The sequence below is a fragment of the Pongo abelii genome, chromosome 9 (genome assembly GCF_028885655.2).
Source record: "Pongo abelii isolate AG06213 chromosome 9, NHGRI_mPonAbe1-v2.0_pri, whole genome shotgun sequence".
NCBI classification, from domain to species: Eukaryota; Metazoa; Chordata; class Mammalia; order Primates; family Hominidae; genus Pongo; species Pongo abelii.
In genome coordinates, this window is record NC_071994.2 from 659,179 (window position 1) to 675,754 (window position 16,576).

General features: G+C 59.4%; 2 protein-coding genes across 5 annotated transcripts; one reads left to right on the forward strand and one right to left on the reverse strand.

The window, feature by feature from the left end:
• Nucleotides 1–392: 392 nt before the first annotated feature.
• On the reverse strand, nucleotides 393–9,870 carry GATD1 (glutamine amidotransferase class 1 domain containing 1). Of its 4 annotated transcripts, none has more exons than XM_002821336.4 (8): nucleotides 9,744–9,870; nucleotides 7,471–7,547; nucleotides 6,411–6,516; nucleotides 5,922–6,029; nucleotides 4,804–4,898; nucleotides 3,877–3,970; nucleotides 3,537–3,648; nucleotides 393–3,444 (listed from the first exon to the last, which is right to left on the reverse strand). In XM_002821336.4, exons 1-8 carry the CDS (start codon nucleotides 9,805–9,807, stop codon nucleotides 3,438–3,440), a joined length of 663 nt encoding a protein of 220 aa, XP_002821382.1. In that variant the 5' UTR covers nucleotides 9,808–9,870; the 3' UTR covers nucleotides 393–3,437. The 4 variants fall into 4 exon arrangements, with proteins under 4 accessions (XP_002821382.1, XP_054380051.1, XP_054380052.1 ...); XM_054524076.2 differs by lacking the exon at nucleotides 9,744–9,870 and adding an exon at nucleotides 9,667–9,705; XM_054524077.2 differs by lacking the exon at nucleotides 7,471–7,547 and having other exon boundaries at nucleotides 9,744–9,832.
• A 62-nt stretch (nucleotides 9,871–9,932) lies between these two features.
• Nucleotides 9,933–15,837, forward strand: LOC129048554 (uncharacterized). Its single transcript, XM_054524078.2, is given in 5 exon segments — nucleotides 9,933–12,444; nucleotides 12,446–12,616; nucleotides 12,619–12,829; nucleotides 12,832–12,963; nucleotides 12,966–15,837. Coding segments are annotated over 5 exon segments (750 nt in total). The 5' UTR covers nucleotides 9,933–12,411; the 3' UTR covers nucleotides 13,169–15,837.
• The last annotated feature ends 739 nt before the right edge of the window (nucleotides 15,838–16,576 follow it).

Here is a 16,576-nt window from a genome sequence, read left to right on the forward strand (position 1 = left end):
GCAGGCAGCTCAGGCGGAGACAGGTCTGTGGGGCCCCGTGTCAGAACCCACTTCACATCCCAAAGCCCCACCTGCTTTGATCTGCAATGCTGGGCTCAATGTCAGATCTGGCTGACCAGAGGGGCTCAGTGAGGCTCACCGGCTCTTCATCCACCCTGCTGTGGCCTGAGCACATCCCCCCAAAACCCACCTGCTTAAGTCCTCACCTGCAAGGAGACGGGATTAGGTGGGGCATTTGGGGGGTCATTCAGTCACAGGGCAGGGGCACAGCCTCATGATGGGACCATCACCCTTACAAAAGAGGCTGCATCTGCTGGTGCTTTCATCTTGGGCTTCCAGCCTCCAAAACTGAAACTGATTTCTGTTGTTTATAAGCCACTAAGTTTACAGTATTTTCTTTTTCTTTTTTTTTTGAGACAGAGTCTTGCTCTGTCACCCAGACTAGAGTGCAGTGGCGCGATGTCAGCTCACTGCAACCTCCGCCTCCTGGTTCAAGCGATTCTCCTGCCTCAGCCTCCCAAGTAGATGGGATTACAGGCGCCCACCACCACGCCCGGCTAATTTTTGTATTTTTAGTAGAGACAGGGTTTCACCGTCTTGGCCAGGCTGGTCTCGAACCCCTGACCTCAGGTGATCCACCTGCCTCAGCCTCCCAAAGTGCTGGGATTACAGGCGTGAGCCACCGTGCCTGGCCAGTTTACAGTATTTTCTCATAGGAGCCCAAATGGACTAGGACATTAAGACATGAGCTCGCCTGTAATCCCAGCACTTTGGGAGGCCGAGGCAGGCAGATCATGAGGTCAAGAGATCGAGACCATCCTGGCCAACATGGTGAAACCCCGTCTCTACTGAAAATACAAAAATTAGCTGGGCGTAGTGGCACGCGCCTGTAGTCCCAGCTACTCGGGAGGCTGAGGCAGGAGAACTGCTTGAATCTGGGAGGCAGAGGCAGAAGTTGCAGTGAGCCGAGATCGCACCACTGCACCCCAGCCTGCCAAGAGAGCGAGACTCCATCTCAAAAAAAAAAAAAAAAAAAAGGAAAAATACAAAAATTAGCTGGGTGTGGTGGTATGCACCTGTAGTCCCAGTTACTCAGGAGGCTGAGGCAGGAGAATCACTTGAACCCAGGAGGCGGAGGTTGCAGTGAGCCGAGATTGTGCCACTGTGTTCCAGCCTGGCAACAGAGTGAGACTCTATCCAAAAAATAAAATAAAAATAAAAAAGTACTTGTTAGCGAGGCGTGGTAGCTCACGCCTGTAATCCCAGCACTTTGGGAGGCTGAGGCAGGTGAATCACCTGAGGTCAGGAGTTCAAGACCAGCCTGGCCAACATGATGAAACCCCATCTCTACTAAAAACACAAAAATTAGGCCGGGCGCAGTGGCTCACGCCTGTAATCCTAACACTTTGGGAGGCCGAGGCAGGAGGATCACTTGAGGTCTGGAGTTCGAGACCAACATGGCCAACATTGTGAAACCCGGTCTCTACTAAAAACACAAAAACTAGCCGGGCATGGTGGCGCACACCTGTAATCTCAGCTACTCCGGAGGCTGAGGCAGGCGAATCGCTTGAACCCGGGAGGCAGGCGTTGCAGTGAGCCAAGATTGTCCCGCTGCATGGAGTTTCGAGAAACTCCATCTCAAAAAATAAATAAATAAAATAAAAAGCACTTGTCCAGAGACGTCCATCACCACACGGGGGTGAAAGGGGACCCGGGACAGAGCAAGGCAATGCGGTCAGCTCTAAGTGGGCATCCTGACTAATCTGCGAGGCACTGGAGGGACACAGCCTTCAGGGTGGGGATGTGGCTACAGCGCTTCCTTCTTCCACTTTTTTCTGAATTCTCCTTATTGAACGGCTTTATTTTATTATTTTTTATTTTTGAGACGGAGTTTCACTTGTTGCCCAGGTTGGAGTGCAATGGCACAATCTTGGCTCACTGCAACCTCCGCCTCCCAGGTTCAAGCAATTCTCATGTCTCAGCCTCCCAAGTAGCTGGGAATACAGGCGCCTGACACCACGCCCAGCTAATTTTTGTATTTTAGTTTCACCATGTTGGCCAGGCTGGTCTCAAACTCCTGACCTCAGATGATCCGCCCACCTTGGCCTCCCAAAGTGCTGGGATTACAGGCATGAGCCACCGCGCCCAGCCAACTGAACGTTTTTTTGTTTGTTTGTCTGTTTTTGAGACGGAGTCTCACTCTGTCGCCCAGGCTGGAGCGCAGTGGTGTGATCTCGGCTCACTGCAAGCTCTGCCTCCCGGGTTCACGCCATTCTCCTGCCTCAGCCTCCCAAGTAGCTAGGACTACAGACACCCACCACCACGCCAGGCCAATTTTTTGTATTTTTTTTTTTTTTCAGTAGAGATGGGGTTTCACCGTGTTAGCCAGGATGGTCTCGATCTCGTGATCTGCCCACCTTGGCCTCCCAAAGTGCTGGGATTACAGGCGTGAGCCACCGCGCCCAGCCCAACTGAACAGTTTTATAATCACAAGGGGCCTCCTGGCAGGTCACTGGCACCAGGAACCACCCTGGTGCTTGGGAACAGCTGTGGCTGAGACGGGCAGGTGGGCAGGAGGAAGGCCTTCGATGGCTCAAACTGGGGAACTGTGAGGAAGCAGAGGCCCTAAGCCTCTCCTGGAGCCCTACACTGGGGCCAGTGGGCAGCCCGCTGGAGGGCCACAGCTCAGGCCAGGTGCCCAGCAGGCTGGACCACTGTCTGCTCTTAACAGCCGCTCTACCCGAGGCCACTCTGCAAGGCTGTGGGGGACAGCACTTTCCTCTCATTCAGAATCGCATGGTCTCATATTCACAACTAAACATGCCTCTCAATGCTTAGACAGGACAAGGTACATCGCTGAGGTGCTCACACTTTGAAACCACACGCCAGGAAGATTTCTTCAACAGGAAAGTGCTGCCAGTGCCAGTCAGCCTCGGGGCAGGAGGAGGCTGCTGCTCCCAAAAAATTCCATTCACCTTTGGCCAAAGTTCTGAGCCAGCTCCCACCGGCTGGGCCCTCCCCTCAAAGCCCCCACCAACAGTGAAAGGGGTGGTGGGTGGTGGACAGGCCACAGCAGGGCAACCCCACACAGAGGACCCTCCAGCCGACTCTGTCTAGTCAACAGCGACCGCACATGGCAACCAGTCCTCCCTAGAAAACCCAGCCTGGAATTCCCAAGGACCACCTAGCAGCTAGCACAGCTCTCCGGGCACGTGGGGTCTTTTCTCTGCCTCCTACCAGAGAACATGCAGGGGGATGGGGGCTTGGACCCTCCAGGAGAGCCGACACCCGCTCAGAGCTGATTCCAGGAGGCCTCCAACAATCCCATTAGGGCCAGACCAGGCTGCCATCCAGGGCCCTTGTCAGGAGGGAAGAGGCGGGGTCCCTGAAGCCTGAGACACCTGGGCTGTCTCAGGGGGTGCATCGACCCAGCAGGTTCATTTCCTGCAGGACAGACGTGTGGTCAAGGCTTGGGCAAAAGCACCAGGTGCAGCTCTGCTGATGTGGCAGGAATGTGCCCACCCTGGTACCCTCACCGGCTGCCACAGAGGAAGAGCAGGTTCTGCACGGCCGGGACAGTGGAGCTGGCATTCTGGCCCGTGACCAGGTGGCGGTCCAGCACGACGTGCACAGCGTCAGGCTCACTTGCTGGGGAAGACCGAGGGCACCAGCCTCAGGCAATGCTCACCCCACCCACTGAGAGCCCGGAACTCCAGGCGGGCTCCCAGGGTCAGCAGTGGGTCAGCCTGTCTGGGTCTGAGTCAGTGCCATGGGGGTCTATGGAACCCAGGGCCCAGGAGGCTTCTCCCCCAAGCTGCAGCAGGCAAGCCCCCCACCCCATCTTCTGTAAGTGCAGGGGGCACCCTCAAGGCTCACCACTGAAGCAGGCGCCTGAATCCTTCACGAAGTCCTCCACCACGAGCGGCAGGCGGGCGAAGCCGGGGGCCCTGACGAGCTCACACACAGAGGGCTGCGGGAGCGGGGTGGGGGCTCCTGAGCCAGGCCTAGGCCCTGCAGCCCACCCCAGGGGTCAGGAAGGTCAAATCAGGGCAGGGAGCCTCACCCAACCAAGTGGGACCAGGGGTGTCACTGCCCCTAACAGGGACAGCTGCTAAGGCTGGAGGCCAGAGAGATGACAAAGTCTAGCCATCTTCCCATGGGGTGTCCCTGAGAGCGACAAGGCCACTATGGGAGGTGGGGCCAGCTCCCCCAGCACTGGAGCACACAGGTGACTAGAATGAGAAGGGCTTGGTGGGGTGAGCCCCTTGGGCAGAGGGCTGGGGAGGGGCACCCTCTGGGTAGGAGTGAATCTAACCACTCACTCAAGGGGTCACGCCCACTTGTAACCTGAGACTAGGTTGGTGTCACCCCTCGGAGGGCACCACTGAGTACCCATTGAGGAAGGGTCCCCTCAGCAGGGAAAGTGACATCTGAGCTGGGGGCCAGGCCTGTTTAACTTCCAGTGAAACCAGCCTCCGCACAGCAGCCACCTCTCCCTGCCTCAAGGCCTGTGGATCAGCTGCTCCTACGGCCGCCCCCAGTGTCCACAGAGCCCACTTCACAGCCTTTGGGCCTCAGATCGACACAGGCTGTGTCTCCGAGGGCACCCTGGCTGGGCTCTCAGCCCCTCCTGACTGCACACGCAGGTCTGATGTCCCTCCCTCCCCACGTCCCCTGGTGAGTGGGCCTGGGCTTCCGGGAGACTAGGGGCCAGAGGTTCTGGAGTCTCCGTCCTCATCTCTGGCTGTCATGGAGGAGGACAGAACAGGGAGCACAGGGTGCCTCTGTCCTCCAGGCACTCACCCCTGTCAGGCTGTAGCCGTGGAACACCCAGGATCTGTCCTCGTTGGTGGCACAGCACAGGGCGGCGACACCGTGGCCGACAGCGCAGATGGGCTCTGAAAGCGGCACACGGGGTTGAGGCCCTGGACCCCACGCCACCCGCACCCTGAAGCCCGTCCCAGATGCCCCTGTTCATGGCTCCCCCAGGCCTGTGCCGCCTGCCTGGCCCCTCCTCCCAGGTTTCCCTGGAAACTGGGCTCAGCACCCGAGGTGTCCTGGCTCAGCCTGCACAGCTGGCATCAGGAATCTGCTCGGGGGAGCTGGTGCTTCAGGACTAGGCTCTGGTTTAGAGCCCAAATCTCAGGTTTTGGCGGCCGAGACACACGCAGAGAGGAGGTCCTGAGGTTCCAGGTCTGTTTACCAAACCCTAGGACACTGCCCAGCAACCCCACTGCATAGCCGGCCAGGCCGCCTGTCACACTGGCAGGTGCTGTGGGAAAGGCCCCTCCCCGGCTAGATAGGACGCCCCTGGGTGGGTGGGAGGTAGCCTGAGGCAGTGCCTGTGCCTTGCAGTGGGGCCACCCTGGCTCCATCCGAAAGGCTGAGTGTGTTCCCATGGCTGAGGTGGCCACAAACAATTGCTGCCTGTCCAGGCCATGCTGGGGACGGCGGCCCCACTCCCACACACAGAGGGTGCTGTGTAGAGCGCTGGCTTGTCCACCCCGGCCAGTGGACACACTCATCACAACCCAACCCTGAGCCGGGGCAGCTGCCAGGTCTCCTCAAACAGCCTTCCTCCCTGCACCCCTGCTGGCCTTGAGCCCCAAGCCCAGCCCTGGATGCCAGACTTTCCCAGAAGGAACCAGGCCGATGTCCTGCCTTGCTCAGGAGGGCATGGCCACCCACCCTCGGGAGCCCGCCCAGAGGCCTGCAAGATGGTCACCAGAAAAGGACAAAGTCTGTGTGTGTCGGGGGAGGGGGCGGTCCCTGCCTCCTGCCCACAACCACTGCAGTGGCCACTGACCAGAGACCCAGAAACGCCTACCTGGGGTCTTCCCACCTCTCTTCTGCTGGTGGGAGACCCACTTCTTGTGACGCTGCACATCCAACCCCTCCCCTGGGTCCCAGGGGTCACCTACTGCTCTCAGAGTGGAAGTGCTGCAGGATACGGGCCAGGGAGCCACTGCTGGCCAGGTCGGTCAGGGCCCCAGGACAGCTGGGGATCAGGAGGGCATGGTACCGGGCACCTGGGGAGAGACCACAGACCAGGTAGCAGCCACATGTCAATCAAAGTGAGACTATCTGCAGGACCAGGCCCGAATGCGTGGCCAGGACAGACCCTCCACAGGGACCAGCCAGCCTGGTGATGTCATCTGTCCCTTTTCCTCCACAGGCTACAGCTCCCAAGGGCCCCCCTGACTTTCCTGTCTCCACACACTCACCACCTCTCCTCCCCAGACGGGCTCAGAAACTCTGGGGCCCAGGATGTGGGGCTGGAGGCTGCCCCAGATGGTCACAGGGCTTCAGGGGTAGAGCTAGAGAGCTCACTAAGACCCCAAACCTATCTGGAACCCTTGACCCTCCAAGGTCCCAGGCACCCCACCCCAAGGAGTGGGTCCCGGTCCTACCATCGATGGACTCGAGCTTGGCGGGGCTGGCGTAAGCCTTGAGGCGGAAGTCTTGCACCCAGCGTGCATTGCTCTCGGTCACATCCACAAATTCCATGGCTTTCCCCTGGAGAAGCAGAGTCCAGGGGGCCGAGGGTCAGCACCAGGGGTATCCCTGTCGGCTCAGAGGGAGACTGAAAAAGCCAACAAGGGACCCAACAGCATCCCCCTGAGGCACAGAGGCCCCCGACCACCCAGCCTCCTTCACTAGGTCTCCCAGGGTGGGGGAGCCTGTCCCAGCAACAGCCTCAGTGGTTTATTTCCTAGCCAACCCACCAACCAAAAATTTTTATACATAATAAACAAGAACCTGCAGTGACAAATACATAATGGCATCCTTACTGTGACTTATCTACATCTGATATCCCTGGGTCCCCCACGATCAGAGGGTAGAGAATTCCTCCCACTGGAAACGTGTGCCCCTCACACCAGGGCTGCACCTTGGTCTCCTCCTCACACACGTGCAGAAGCACAGACCCACAGCGAAAAGGTCTCCCTTGGGCCGGGCGCAGAGGCTCACGCCTATAATCCCAGCACTTTGGGAGGCCGAGGCGGGTGGATCACCTGAGGTTGGGGGTTTGAGACCATCCTGGCCAACACGGTGAAAACCCGTCTCTACTAAAAATACAAAATTAGCCAGGCATGGTGGTGCGTGCCTGTAATCCCGGCTACTCAAGAGGCTGAGGCAGGAGGACTGCTTGAACCCGGGAGGCGGAGGTTGTGGTGAGCTGAGATCGCACCACTGCACTCCAGCCTGGGCAACAAGAGCGAAACTCCATCTCAAAAAAAAAAAAAGGAAAAGAAAAGGTCTCCCTCATCACAGGTGCGGGGGTCAGAGCCCAGGAAATGGGGACTGGGACAGGAGGATGCCACCAGGGTTTGGTTACAGACTCTTTGCCCCTCCACCAACTGCAGGGGCTCCCCACTCCTCCCAGGCAGTGGCGGCAGTCTCCTGACCTTGCCCCCGGAGAGGTGGAGACAGACCCCAAGTGTCCAGTGGGGATGGAGAGGCTGGACTTACCCCAGGGGTGGCCACCTGCAGGTTGAAGGCAGTGCTGGCCATCGTGAAACACTGGAGGAAGGACTGGGCCGACACACCTGCAGAAGGTCCCAGTGAGTGTGGGCTCCACAAGACTAGCCTGCCCCGCCTCAGGGGGCTACCCAGACACCCCCATGGCCTCGACCGACCCCAGAACACGCTGAGGAGCAGCCCTCTCCCCTACACCCAGGGACCACTACTTGAAGCCCTGGGGCAGAGCCAGCCACCCATTCAAGTCCAGGAGAAGGAAGCTGGGAAGGCGCGAGTCAGAGGGGCACAGCCAGGTCTGCCAGAACAGTAGGCCATCCCCGGGCCTGCATCCCCCATGGCGGGCTCTTTCCCCAGCCTGGCACTGTCACCTCCAGCCTCAGCCAGAAGCCGGGACAGGATGCAGCCCACCTCAACTGTCCATGCCACTCCCACACCCCAGCCTCATCCTAGTGCTAACAGAGCCACGAGAGACTTTTCTGAAAGGCAAACCCGGGTGTGAGGGTCACAGAGCTCAGCTCATCCTCTCACTGACCCACCAGGGACTGAGGGCCTCAGGCACCATGGAGAACGCAGAAGTCAGGCACCATGGAGAACGCAGAAGTGTCCTGGCCCCTCCTCACCCCTTCCAGGGAAGCCGCTCAGGGACCCTTTCCTCACAAGGGTTCTGGGATTATACCCCTCCACCCCAGCTTTTCCCAGCCTCCTTCGGCCCCTCAAAAAACTTTTAAAAAAGAAACCCAACACAGCACGCCCAATCCAGAAGGCTCTGGGGGTCGCTGTCCTACCAGGGGAAGGATACAGCCCCGCCCACCCTGCCTGCCGGAGAGCACGTACAAGTTTATTCCAAAGTAGCGTAAGCCGTATCTCTCTACATTTATTTTAACTCTGGGGCCCAATCCCTCAGCTTCATTTTTATCTTTTTTTTTTTTTTTTTTTTTTTGAGACGGAGTCTCGCTCTGTCGCCAGGCTGGAGTGCAGTAGTGCGATCTCTCGGCTCACCGCAACCTCCACCTCCCGGGTTCAAGCAATTCTCCTGCCTCAGCCTCCCGAGTAGCTGGGACTACACGAGGGTGCCACCACGCCCAGCTAATTTTTGTACTTTTAGTAGAGACGGAGTTTCACCGTTTTAGCCAGAATGGTCTCGATCTCTTGACCTCGTGATCCGCCCACCTCGGCCTCCCAAAGTGGTGGGATTACAGGCGTGAGCCACTGCGCCCGGCCTCTTCATTCTTATATAAGTCAATACATATTCACTGTAAAATGTCCACATATCGAGGAAAAACAAAGCGCCCAGTAGACTGCCGCAAGCTCTGTTCCCCCAGCTGCCCGCCCTTCCAGCCTCCTGAAGTGCTGCCCCCAGCCTGCTGGCGCTAAGTCCCCATGTCCTCAACATGACGGACCTCCTCACCCCTACCTGCTCTGGAAACAAGCCCCAACCCACACCCCCAGGACTGAACACCACTCGAGGCTCCTCCCACTCTCAGTCTGGGGGCATCACTCAGGACCCCTGGAGCTCAGCACATCGTGACGCCACAACCCCACAGCCCCATCTTCCCGTCCACACTTGAGGAGCTACAGACTTCAATAGGGAGACCTCTGGGTCGCAACGGGCCCCCACCTCTCCGTGGTGTGGTGACCTTGGGCTGGTCACTTTCCTCTCCAAAAGGCTCAGAACAAGGCCAGGCACCCTCGGGCTCCGCTGCTCATCCCCCCCCCGCTGCGCTCCGACCCGCGTGAGCCCCAGGCCAGTATTGCCCTGGTGCCCTTGCCCCAGGACGGGGGCCGAGGGGCGCCTTCTCCAGGAGGGGGCTCCGGGTCTCCTCAGAAGCCGGTGGCTCAGAAGGTCAGGGTCCCCGCGGCCGCCCGACCTCAGAGCAGGGTCAACTCCCGGAATGGCCCCTCCCCACACCCGGGCTCCCCTCTCGCAGCGCAGCGGCCTCGGGGACCAGGCCCAGGCACGCGGCTCCCTCCGCTAGAAACGTCGGGCCCGGGCCGCCTCGCCTCGCAGACGAGACTCGGAGGAGCGACGCGGCGCCGGGATCCATCACGACCCCCCGCCCCCGCCCCGAGCTCCATCCCAACCCGCGACCCCGCCCCCGCCCCGAGCTCCATCCTGACACCCACCCGGCTCCGCCCGCCCCCGGCCCCTGCCCGGCGCCCCTAGCGGCCTCGGCTTCCGGCGCCCACCGTGTTCCGAACCTCCCGCCCCGGGCAGGCCCCTCGCGGACGCTCTTCGGACACCGGCCCCCGCCGCCGGGCCTCACCTTCGGCGGCGCCGCTGGCCACGAGCAGACAGGCGGGCCTGCTAGGGAGCCGCTCGGACGCCATGGCGCGGGCTCGGCGCTGGGTCTGCGCGTGCGCGCGCGTGCGCGGCGTCTGGGCGCTCCCGGGAGGTCGCGGGTCACGTGCCCTGGAGGCCGGGGGCGGAGCGGGGCGGGGCTGGGCGCCTGCGGGTTCGTACCCGGTCCGGGTCGGCTGGGCTGCCAGCCCCTCCGCGCGCCCGGGCGGTTCCCGGTCGCGCCTGCTTTGGCCCCGGCGGGTTCGGCATCCGATCCTGGCAGGGGCCAATAGGGGTCGCGAGGGTCCTCCCCGGCCGGATGCGCAGTCTGAGCGCGCGCGGGGTAGGGCTCCTGGCCTGGGGTGGGGGCGCGGGCATCAGCAGAGCCAGGCGGCGGTGTCGGGGCGCGAAGGTGCCCGTGGTGTTCCGGTGGCCACACCCGAGGAGCAGGGGAGGCCGGGGGGCTTCGGGGTCAGAAGCTCCGGGTGTCCCCGGAGACTAGGGAGGGTGACGGCGGGGTCCAGGAGGCGGGATGGGCTCCGCCGGTCCAAGACGGGGGCGTCGCGGGGAGGCCTGCAGGGTTGTGGGGCGTCGGGCTGAGCTCCTGGGAGGACGGAGTGTCACTTCCTGAGATGGGGACACCTCGGGCGTGCTGGCTTTGGTGAGGAGAATTGAAGCAGTTTTTTTTTGTTTTTTTTTTTTTTTTTTTTTTTTTTTGAGACACGTCCTCTGGAGTGCAGTGGTGTGATCTCGGCTCACTACAGCGTCTGCCTGCCGTGTTCAAGCGATCCTCCCACTTCAGCCTCTTGTGCAACCGGGACCCCAGGTGCAGACTCCACCACGCCCAGCTAATTTTTTTGTGTTTTGAGTAGAGACGGGGGTCTCACTGTGTTGTCCAAGCTGGTCTCGAGCTCCTGATCTAAAGTGATCTGCCTGCCTTGGCCTCCCAAAGTGCAAGGACTACAGGCGTGAGCCACCGCGCCCGGCCTGAAGCAGTTTTTCCTTAGACTGTAGTTGGAGGGGGTGAGACCACGTGGGGTGGTTGGCAGACAGGCAGGCAGCCTTTGAGGCCAAAAGGGCGCTTGAGACAGAGCTAGCAGGCGAGCGGGCGGCCCAGGTCCCTGGCCCCCTGCTGCCAGTATGAAGGTCCCACCAAGCCTCTGCTCCAACCAGGGAAACCGTCGTGGTTGGGAACAGCCAAAGTGAGGAATTCTGTGCTTTCCACCGTCTCAAAACCGTTGGCCTCCGCCGGGCGCGGTGGCTCACGCCTGTAGTCCCAACACTTTGGGAGGCCCAGGCGGGTGGATCACGAGGTCAGGAGTTCAAGACCAGCCTGGCCAAGATGGTGAAACCCTGTCTCTACTAAGAAAAATACAAAAATTAGCGGTGGCAGGCACCTGTAATGCAAGCTATTTGGGAGGCTGAGGCAGGAGAATCACGTGAACCCAGGGAGGGCAGAGGTTGCAATGAGCTGAGCCAAGATCGCGCCACTGCACTGCAGCCTGGGCGACAGAGTGAGACTCCTTCTCAAAAAAAAAAAAAAAAAAAAAGTTATTGGCCTCTGGTTCCCCCTGGCCCAGCCTGGAGAAGGGTCCCTGACCCCTGTCAGACAGGCAGTGCACCCTGCCTCACCTGACGCAGAGCCCTCCCACCACAGGGGAAGTGGGAGCTGGGAGCTCCTGGCACAGGCAAGGCCGAGAGTTGGGCTGGGGGGCAGAGACAGAGCTCAGTGAGTGTCCAGTGTTAGGTGGGTGGGGGTGTTAGTGGGTGGAGGTGTCTGAAGCCTCGCAGGCCTGCTGTCATACCACAGGCTGGGCCTAGCCACTTGGAGAGCTTTCTGGATCTGCACAGGATCTTTTCCCCCACAGGCACGCACTGTGGGCCTCAAACCCAGAAGCAAGAGGGGCAGGTAGGAGCAGGTCTACCTGCTCACCCAGCTCCACCTGCACTGGCCCCAAGGTGTCCCTGATGGAGCTGAGCTGAACCAGCCACAGGTGCAGGGCTGAGTCTGCAGCAGCCCCCTCCCCATTCCTCTTCCCCTCCCCCAAGTTAGAACAGCACTATGGAGGAGGAAGCTGGAAGCCAGGCTTGGCCCTCACACTGGCGGCAAGTCTAATGCGTGTGTGTGCACCTGTGTCCACAGGTGGTGTGCCCCCTAGTGTACCCTTGGGTCCCCACCGGAGTCCAGGGTGTCATGTCTGTGTGTGGGCATCACTGGGTCCCAGCACAGCCAATCCTGGGAAAGTGCACGTCCCTCATGGCATTCGGAGTCCAGGGTGGCCAACCAGGGCCCCACCAGCAAGCCATGGCATCAGCCCAAGGGCAGCAGCCAGCCAGGAGGCAGGAACCGCACCCGAGGTTCCCGGGCTTCCCGAGTCTTCTGTGGGCAAGATCACCCTTGTACCCTCACTGCTGAGCCCTGGAGTGTGGGTGCCCCCAGGTGGTCTGTTGCTGCTCCGCTACTCCGCAACAGCCCCCAACTCTGTGTGCCCACCCAGGGTGCCGCCATCTCCTCCCCTCCAAGAGGCCAGCCTCTGCTCCCCACCTCCCTACCCCTGGCTGGTGGGAAAGGGTGCTCCTCAGGCCCTGTTTAGGGCTGACATTGGGCCAGGTGACAGGACACCTGGGAATGATTGGGCAGCTATGGGGGAGCCATGGGCAGAGCACCTGAGGTCTGCAGTCAGCAGTCCAGTCCGGGTGATGCCTCCTGGGAAGGGGCCCAGGCTTGGGGGTAATGGTGTCACTGATGTGGGTCCCTGGCCCCACTGTGGGGTGTCCAGGGTTGTGCCTACTGGACCGCCCGCCTCACCATCCCACCCTGCTGAGCCTCCTCTCTCAGCCATTGTCCAGCTTCGTGTCTGAAGTCCTGGCGTGGGGCTCACCGCCTGCCCCTTGACCGTGGTGTTCGGATGCATCTCACAGTGAGTGCCCCAGCAGGGCAAGTTTGGGGGCTGAGCATCAGGGGCTCTGCCAGAGCAGGTGGCAATTCCTTGGAATCTGGGGTCTTGCCTTTGTTTGGAGACCGAGAGACTCACATTGTGGGAGGGTCACAGGACATGTCATCGGCAGTGAAAAGTTTTGTTCCGTTTCCTGCCTCCAGAACTTGGACGTGCTGGAATCCAAGGATGGGTGGGAGAGGGGCCGTTTCTGGAGATGTCTGCCCTCCGGAGCTGGCCCATGCCGCAGGATCTCCCGTCACCCCTGCTGCCTTGGTTGGCGAATTCGGGGCATGCTGAGCCTTTCCCCTGCGGCCTTTGCACTTCCTACTCTTCCCTCTGCTTATCAGACTCCCAGCCATCCCTCGAAGTCCATGGGCCTCAGAGACTCACAGACTCAGATGTACAGGTGTCCGTCAGTATCCATGCGGGATTGATTCCAGGACCCCTGCAGATGCTCAAGTCCCTGATATAAAATAGTGTAGTGTTTGGCCAGGCATGGTGGCTCACGCCTGTAATCCCAGCACTTTGGGAGGCCAAGGCGGGTGGATCTCCTGAGGTCAGGAGTTTGAGACCAGCCTGGCCAACATGGTGAAACCCCATCTCTACTAAAAATACAAAAATTAGCTGGGCGTGGTGGCGGGAACCTGTAATCCCAGCTACTCAGTAGGCTGAGGGAGGTGAATTACTTGAACCCAGGAAGCGGAGGTTGCAGTAAGCCAAGATTGCGCCACTGCACTCCAGCCTGGGCGACAGAGCAAGACTCAGTCTCCAAAAAAAAAAAAAAGGCGGGGGGCCGGGTGCAGTGGCTCATACCTGTAATCCCAACAGTCTGGGAGGCCGAGGCGGGAGGATCACGAGGTCAGGAGTTCGAAACCAGCCTGGCCAACATGGTGAAACCCCATCTCTACTAAAAATACAAAAAATTAGCTGGGCATGGTGGCGTGCCTGTAATCCCAGCTACTTGGGAGGCTAAGGCAGGAGAATCGCTTGAACCCAGGAGGTGGAGGTTGCAGTGAGCAGATATCACGCCATTGCACTCTAGCCTGGGCAACAGAGCAAGACTCCATCTCAAAAAAAAAAAAAAAAGTGTAGTGCTTGCATATAACCTACACGTGTCCTCCTGTGTACTTTAACTCATTTCTAGATTACTTATAATACTTAATACAATGCAACTGCTGTGCAGAGAGTTGCTGTATTGTGTTGTTTAGGAAATAACAAGAAAAAAAAAAACACAACCACCCATGTTTGTTTTTTCAAATATTTAACATACCTTGCTTGGTTGAATCCACGGATTCGGAACCCATAGATCCTGAGGGCTGACTCTACCCCCTTCCTGAGAACATCCCCCACAGATGGCTGCCCTGGGTGCCCTCTGTTAGCTCAGCCTGACTACCAGGTGGGCCTCAGGTTGGGGGCTGGGACCAGCAGACATGGGCTTCTTTCTTGGGAAGGGGCATGTTGGGCAGTCCTCGACGGGGCCCAGACAGGGCCCTTTCCCAGCGGGGGCTCAGCCGGGTTCCCCTTTCACCAAGGCTGGGCTGGGTGGAGTCTGGATAGTTAGACCCCAGCACCTGTGAGTCACGCAGACCCAGAAGCAGGAAGCAGACAGTAAGTGACAGCCACTAAGACGCAGGGAGGCTGGGCCAGGGCTGTGGGCTGGGGCACGAGGGTACCTTCACCTGGGCATCGGAAGCACTTGAGAGGACAGGAGCTGCTGGCTCTGATGTCTGCCTCCTCCCCAGGCTGGCATGAACTGGCCAGAGACGTCAGACGTGGTACATGCTGGCCTCTGTGGCCTGGAGGGGCTTGCAACAAGGAGGCAGGCCCTGTCCCAACCTGGCCTAGCCTAGTGCCCAGGACGTGGAGGACAGAGTGCAGCAGCCCCGGGGAGGGGTGGGACAGTTCTCTCCCAAACACACTTCTGGAGCTGCTGCAGTTGGGGGTGACCCTAACCTACCTTGTGCCTGCCTTCCCATGTGCCGGGGCGGGTCCCAGGGGGTGGCCTCTGCACTGGCTGCACCACACACCTCTCTCCTGCCCCGATTGGCTCCCACCTGGGGCACGCAGTTGGGCAACACAGACTCTGCTCTGCCCATCGAGCCTCTAGGGCAAGTGCAAGCTCAGCCTGGGCCTGGAGACAACGGATCGGAGCGTGTCCAGGTGCTCAGGGACTGGTCACTGAAAGGCAGGGAGCCCTCCCTGGGACCAGGGAGACACCCAAGACCCAAGAGTCAGGCCGGGACCTGCAGTGGCCCGGGGTGGGAGTCTGGAGCAGAAAGTGCCCCCATGGGCCTTGCTCACTGTGCCCTGCTTCTGGAGGATTCCGCCTGGGACCCTGCCCATGTCTAGGGGAGGGCCCGGAGGTGATCAGCAGCCTCACCAAGAATGCACTAGAGTGGGAGTCCCGGGAGAGGAGTCACACCCTCTCAGCAGTGGGGGAGGGGATGCTGGAGAGGAAAACAAAGAGAAACCTCCTCCTGGCCCACCCTGTTCTGCACCGGGTGATAAATACCACATGCACCCTAGGAAGCCACGTGTGTCGCTGGCTCCTAACACAAGGATGGGGGACTTGAGGTGCTGGTGCGGGTTCCCAGCAAGGCTCAGAGCTGCGGGTCTCCAGGGAGTTCCCGCAGAGCCTGGGAGACACAGCCTGCCTCAGACAGTCCCCGGACCCCAGACCTGTGGACACCTCTGTCCCTAGAGATGATGCTACGCGTCGGAGCTTTCCTGTTTTTTCCTGTTTTCCAGATTTCCTTATAAGTGATTTGACTTCACAGCGTGACCTTTTCATACACATTTTATATCCGGTATTTGTTTAGACCTTAGAAGTGTTCTGAGGCCGGACGCGGTGGCTCATGCCTGTGATCCCAGCACTTTGGGTGGCTGAGGTGGACGGATCACCTGAGGTCAGGAGTTTGAGACCATCCTGGCTAACACGGTGAAACCCCGTCCCTACTAAAAATAAAAAAATTAGCTGGGCGTGGGGGTGGGCGCCTGTAGTCTCAGCTACTCTGGAGGCTGAGGCAGGAGAATGGTGTGAAACCGGGAGGCGAGAGCTCACCATCGCACTTCAGCCTGGGCAACAGAGCAAGAGTCCATCTCAAAAAAAAAAAAAAAAAAGTGTTCTGTAATAAAAGTGAACTGATAAGCTCTGGGCATCCCTGAGAATTTGTTTTCCTTTCAGAAAGGTTCCTACACTACTGAGGTTTGGGGGCACTGTGAAGCAAAAGCCATGCCTCAGAATCCCAGGCGGAGACTCCGACCTCCTCCCGGGAGGGGAGCCAGTAGCTGAGCACCTGCGGGAGATTAAAGAGAGGAATAAGGAGGTGAGTTCATGACAAAGAGCCACAGTTGCAGGCAGTGGGGCCCGGCTCAGAACAGGCTGTGCTGGGAAGCGGGAGCAGGAGCTGGTGCCGCCTTGCGGGCTGGCAGAGGACCATCCACTCCCTGGCGTTGGGGCCGTCCCATCTCATGGGAAAGAAACGTGAGACCCCGGCTCGCTCCACACACAACCTGAGTGCCAGATGGATGAAACGCCTACGCGTGAGTAAATGCCAGGAACATGAGACTCGAACGTGGCAGGATATCCTTCTGCCCACGAGTCTAAAAGCTTACTCGGTAATGGGAGAATGGTTCCAATTTGATAAACTCGGGTTTTTAGAACGTCTGTGCTCCAGAAACACTGGAAGGCAAGTGGCTGCTGACTGGAGGAGATAATTGGATGCTGCAAGCGGCAAAGGGCTTGGGACGCAAAACACCGCAAGAAATCCAACAAATGAAGCATTCCCTCAAAGAAAAAACGCACAGGCCAAGAGCAGTGGCTCATGCCTGTAATCCCAGCACTTTGGGAGGCCGAGGCAGGTGCATCGCCTGAGGACAG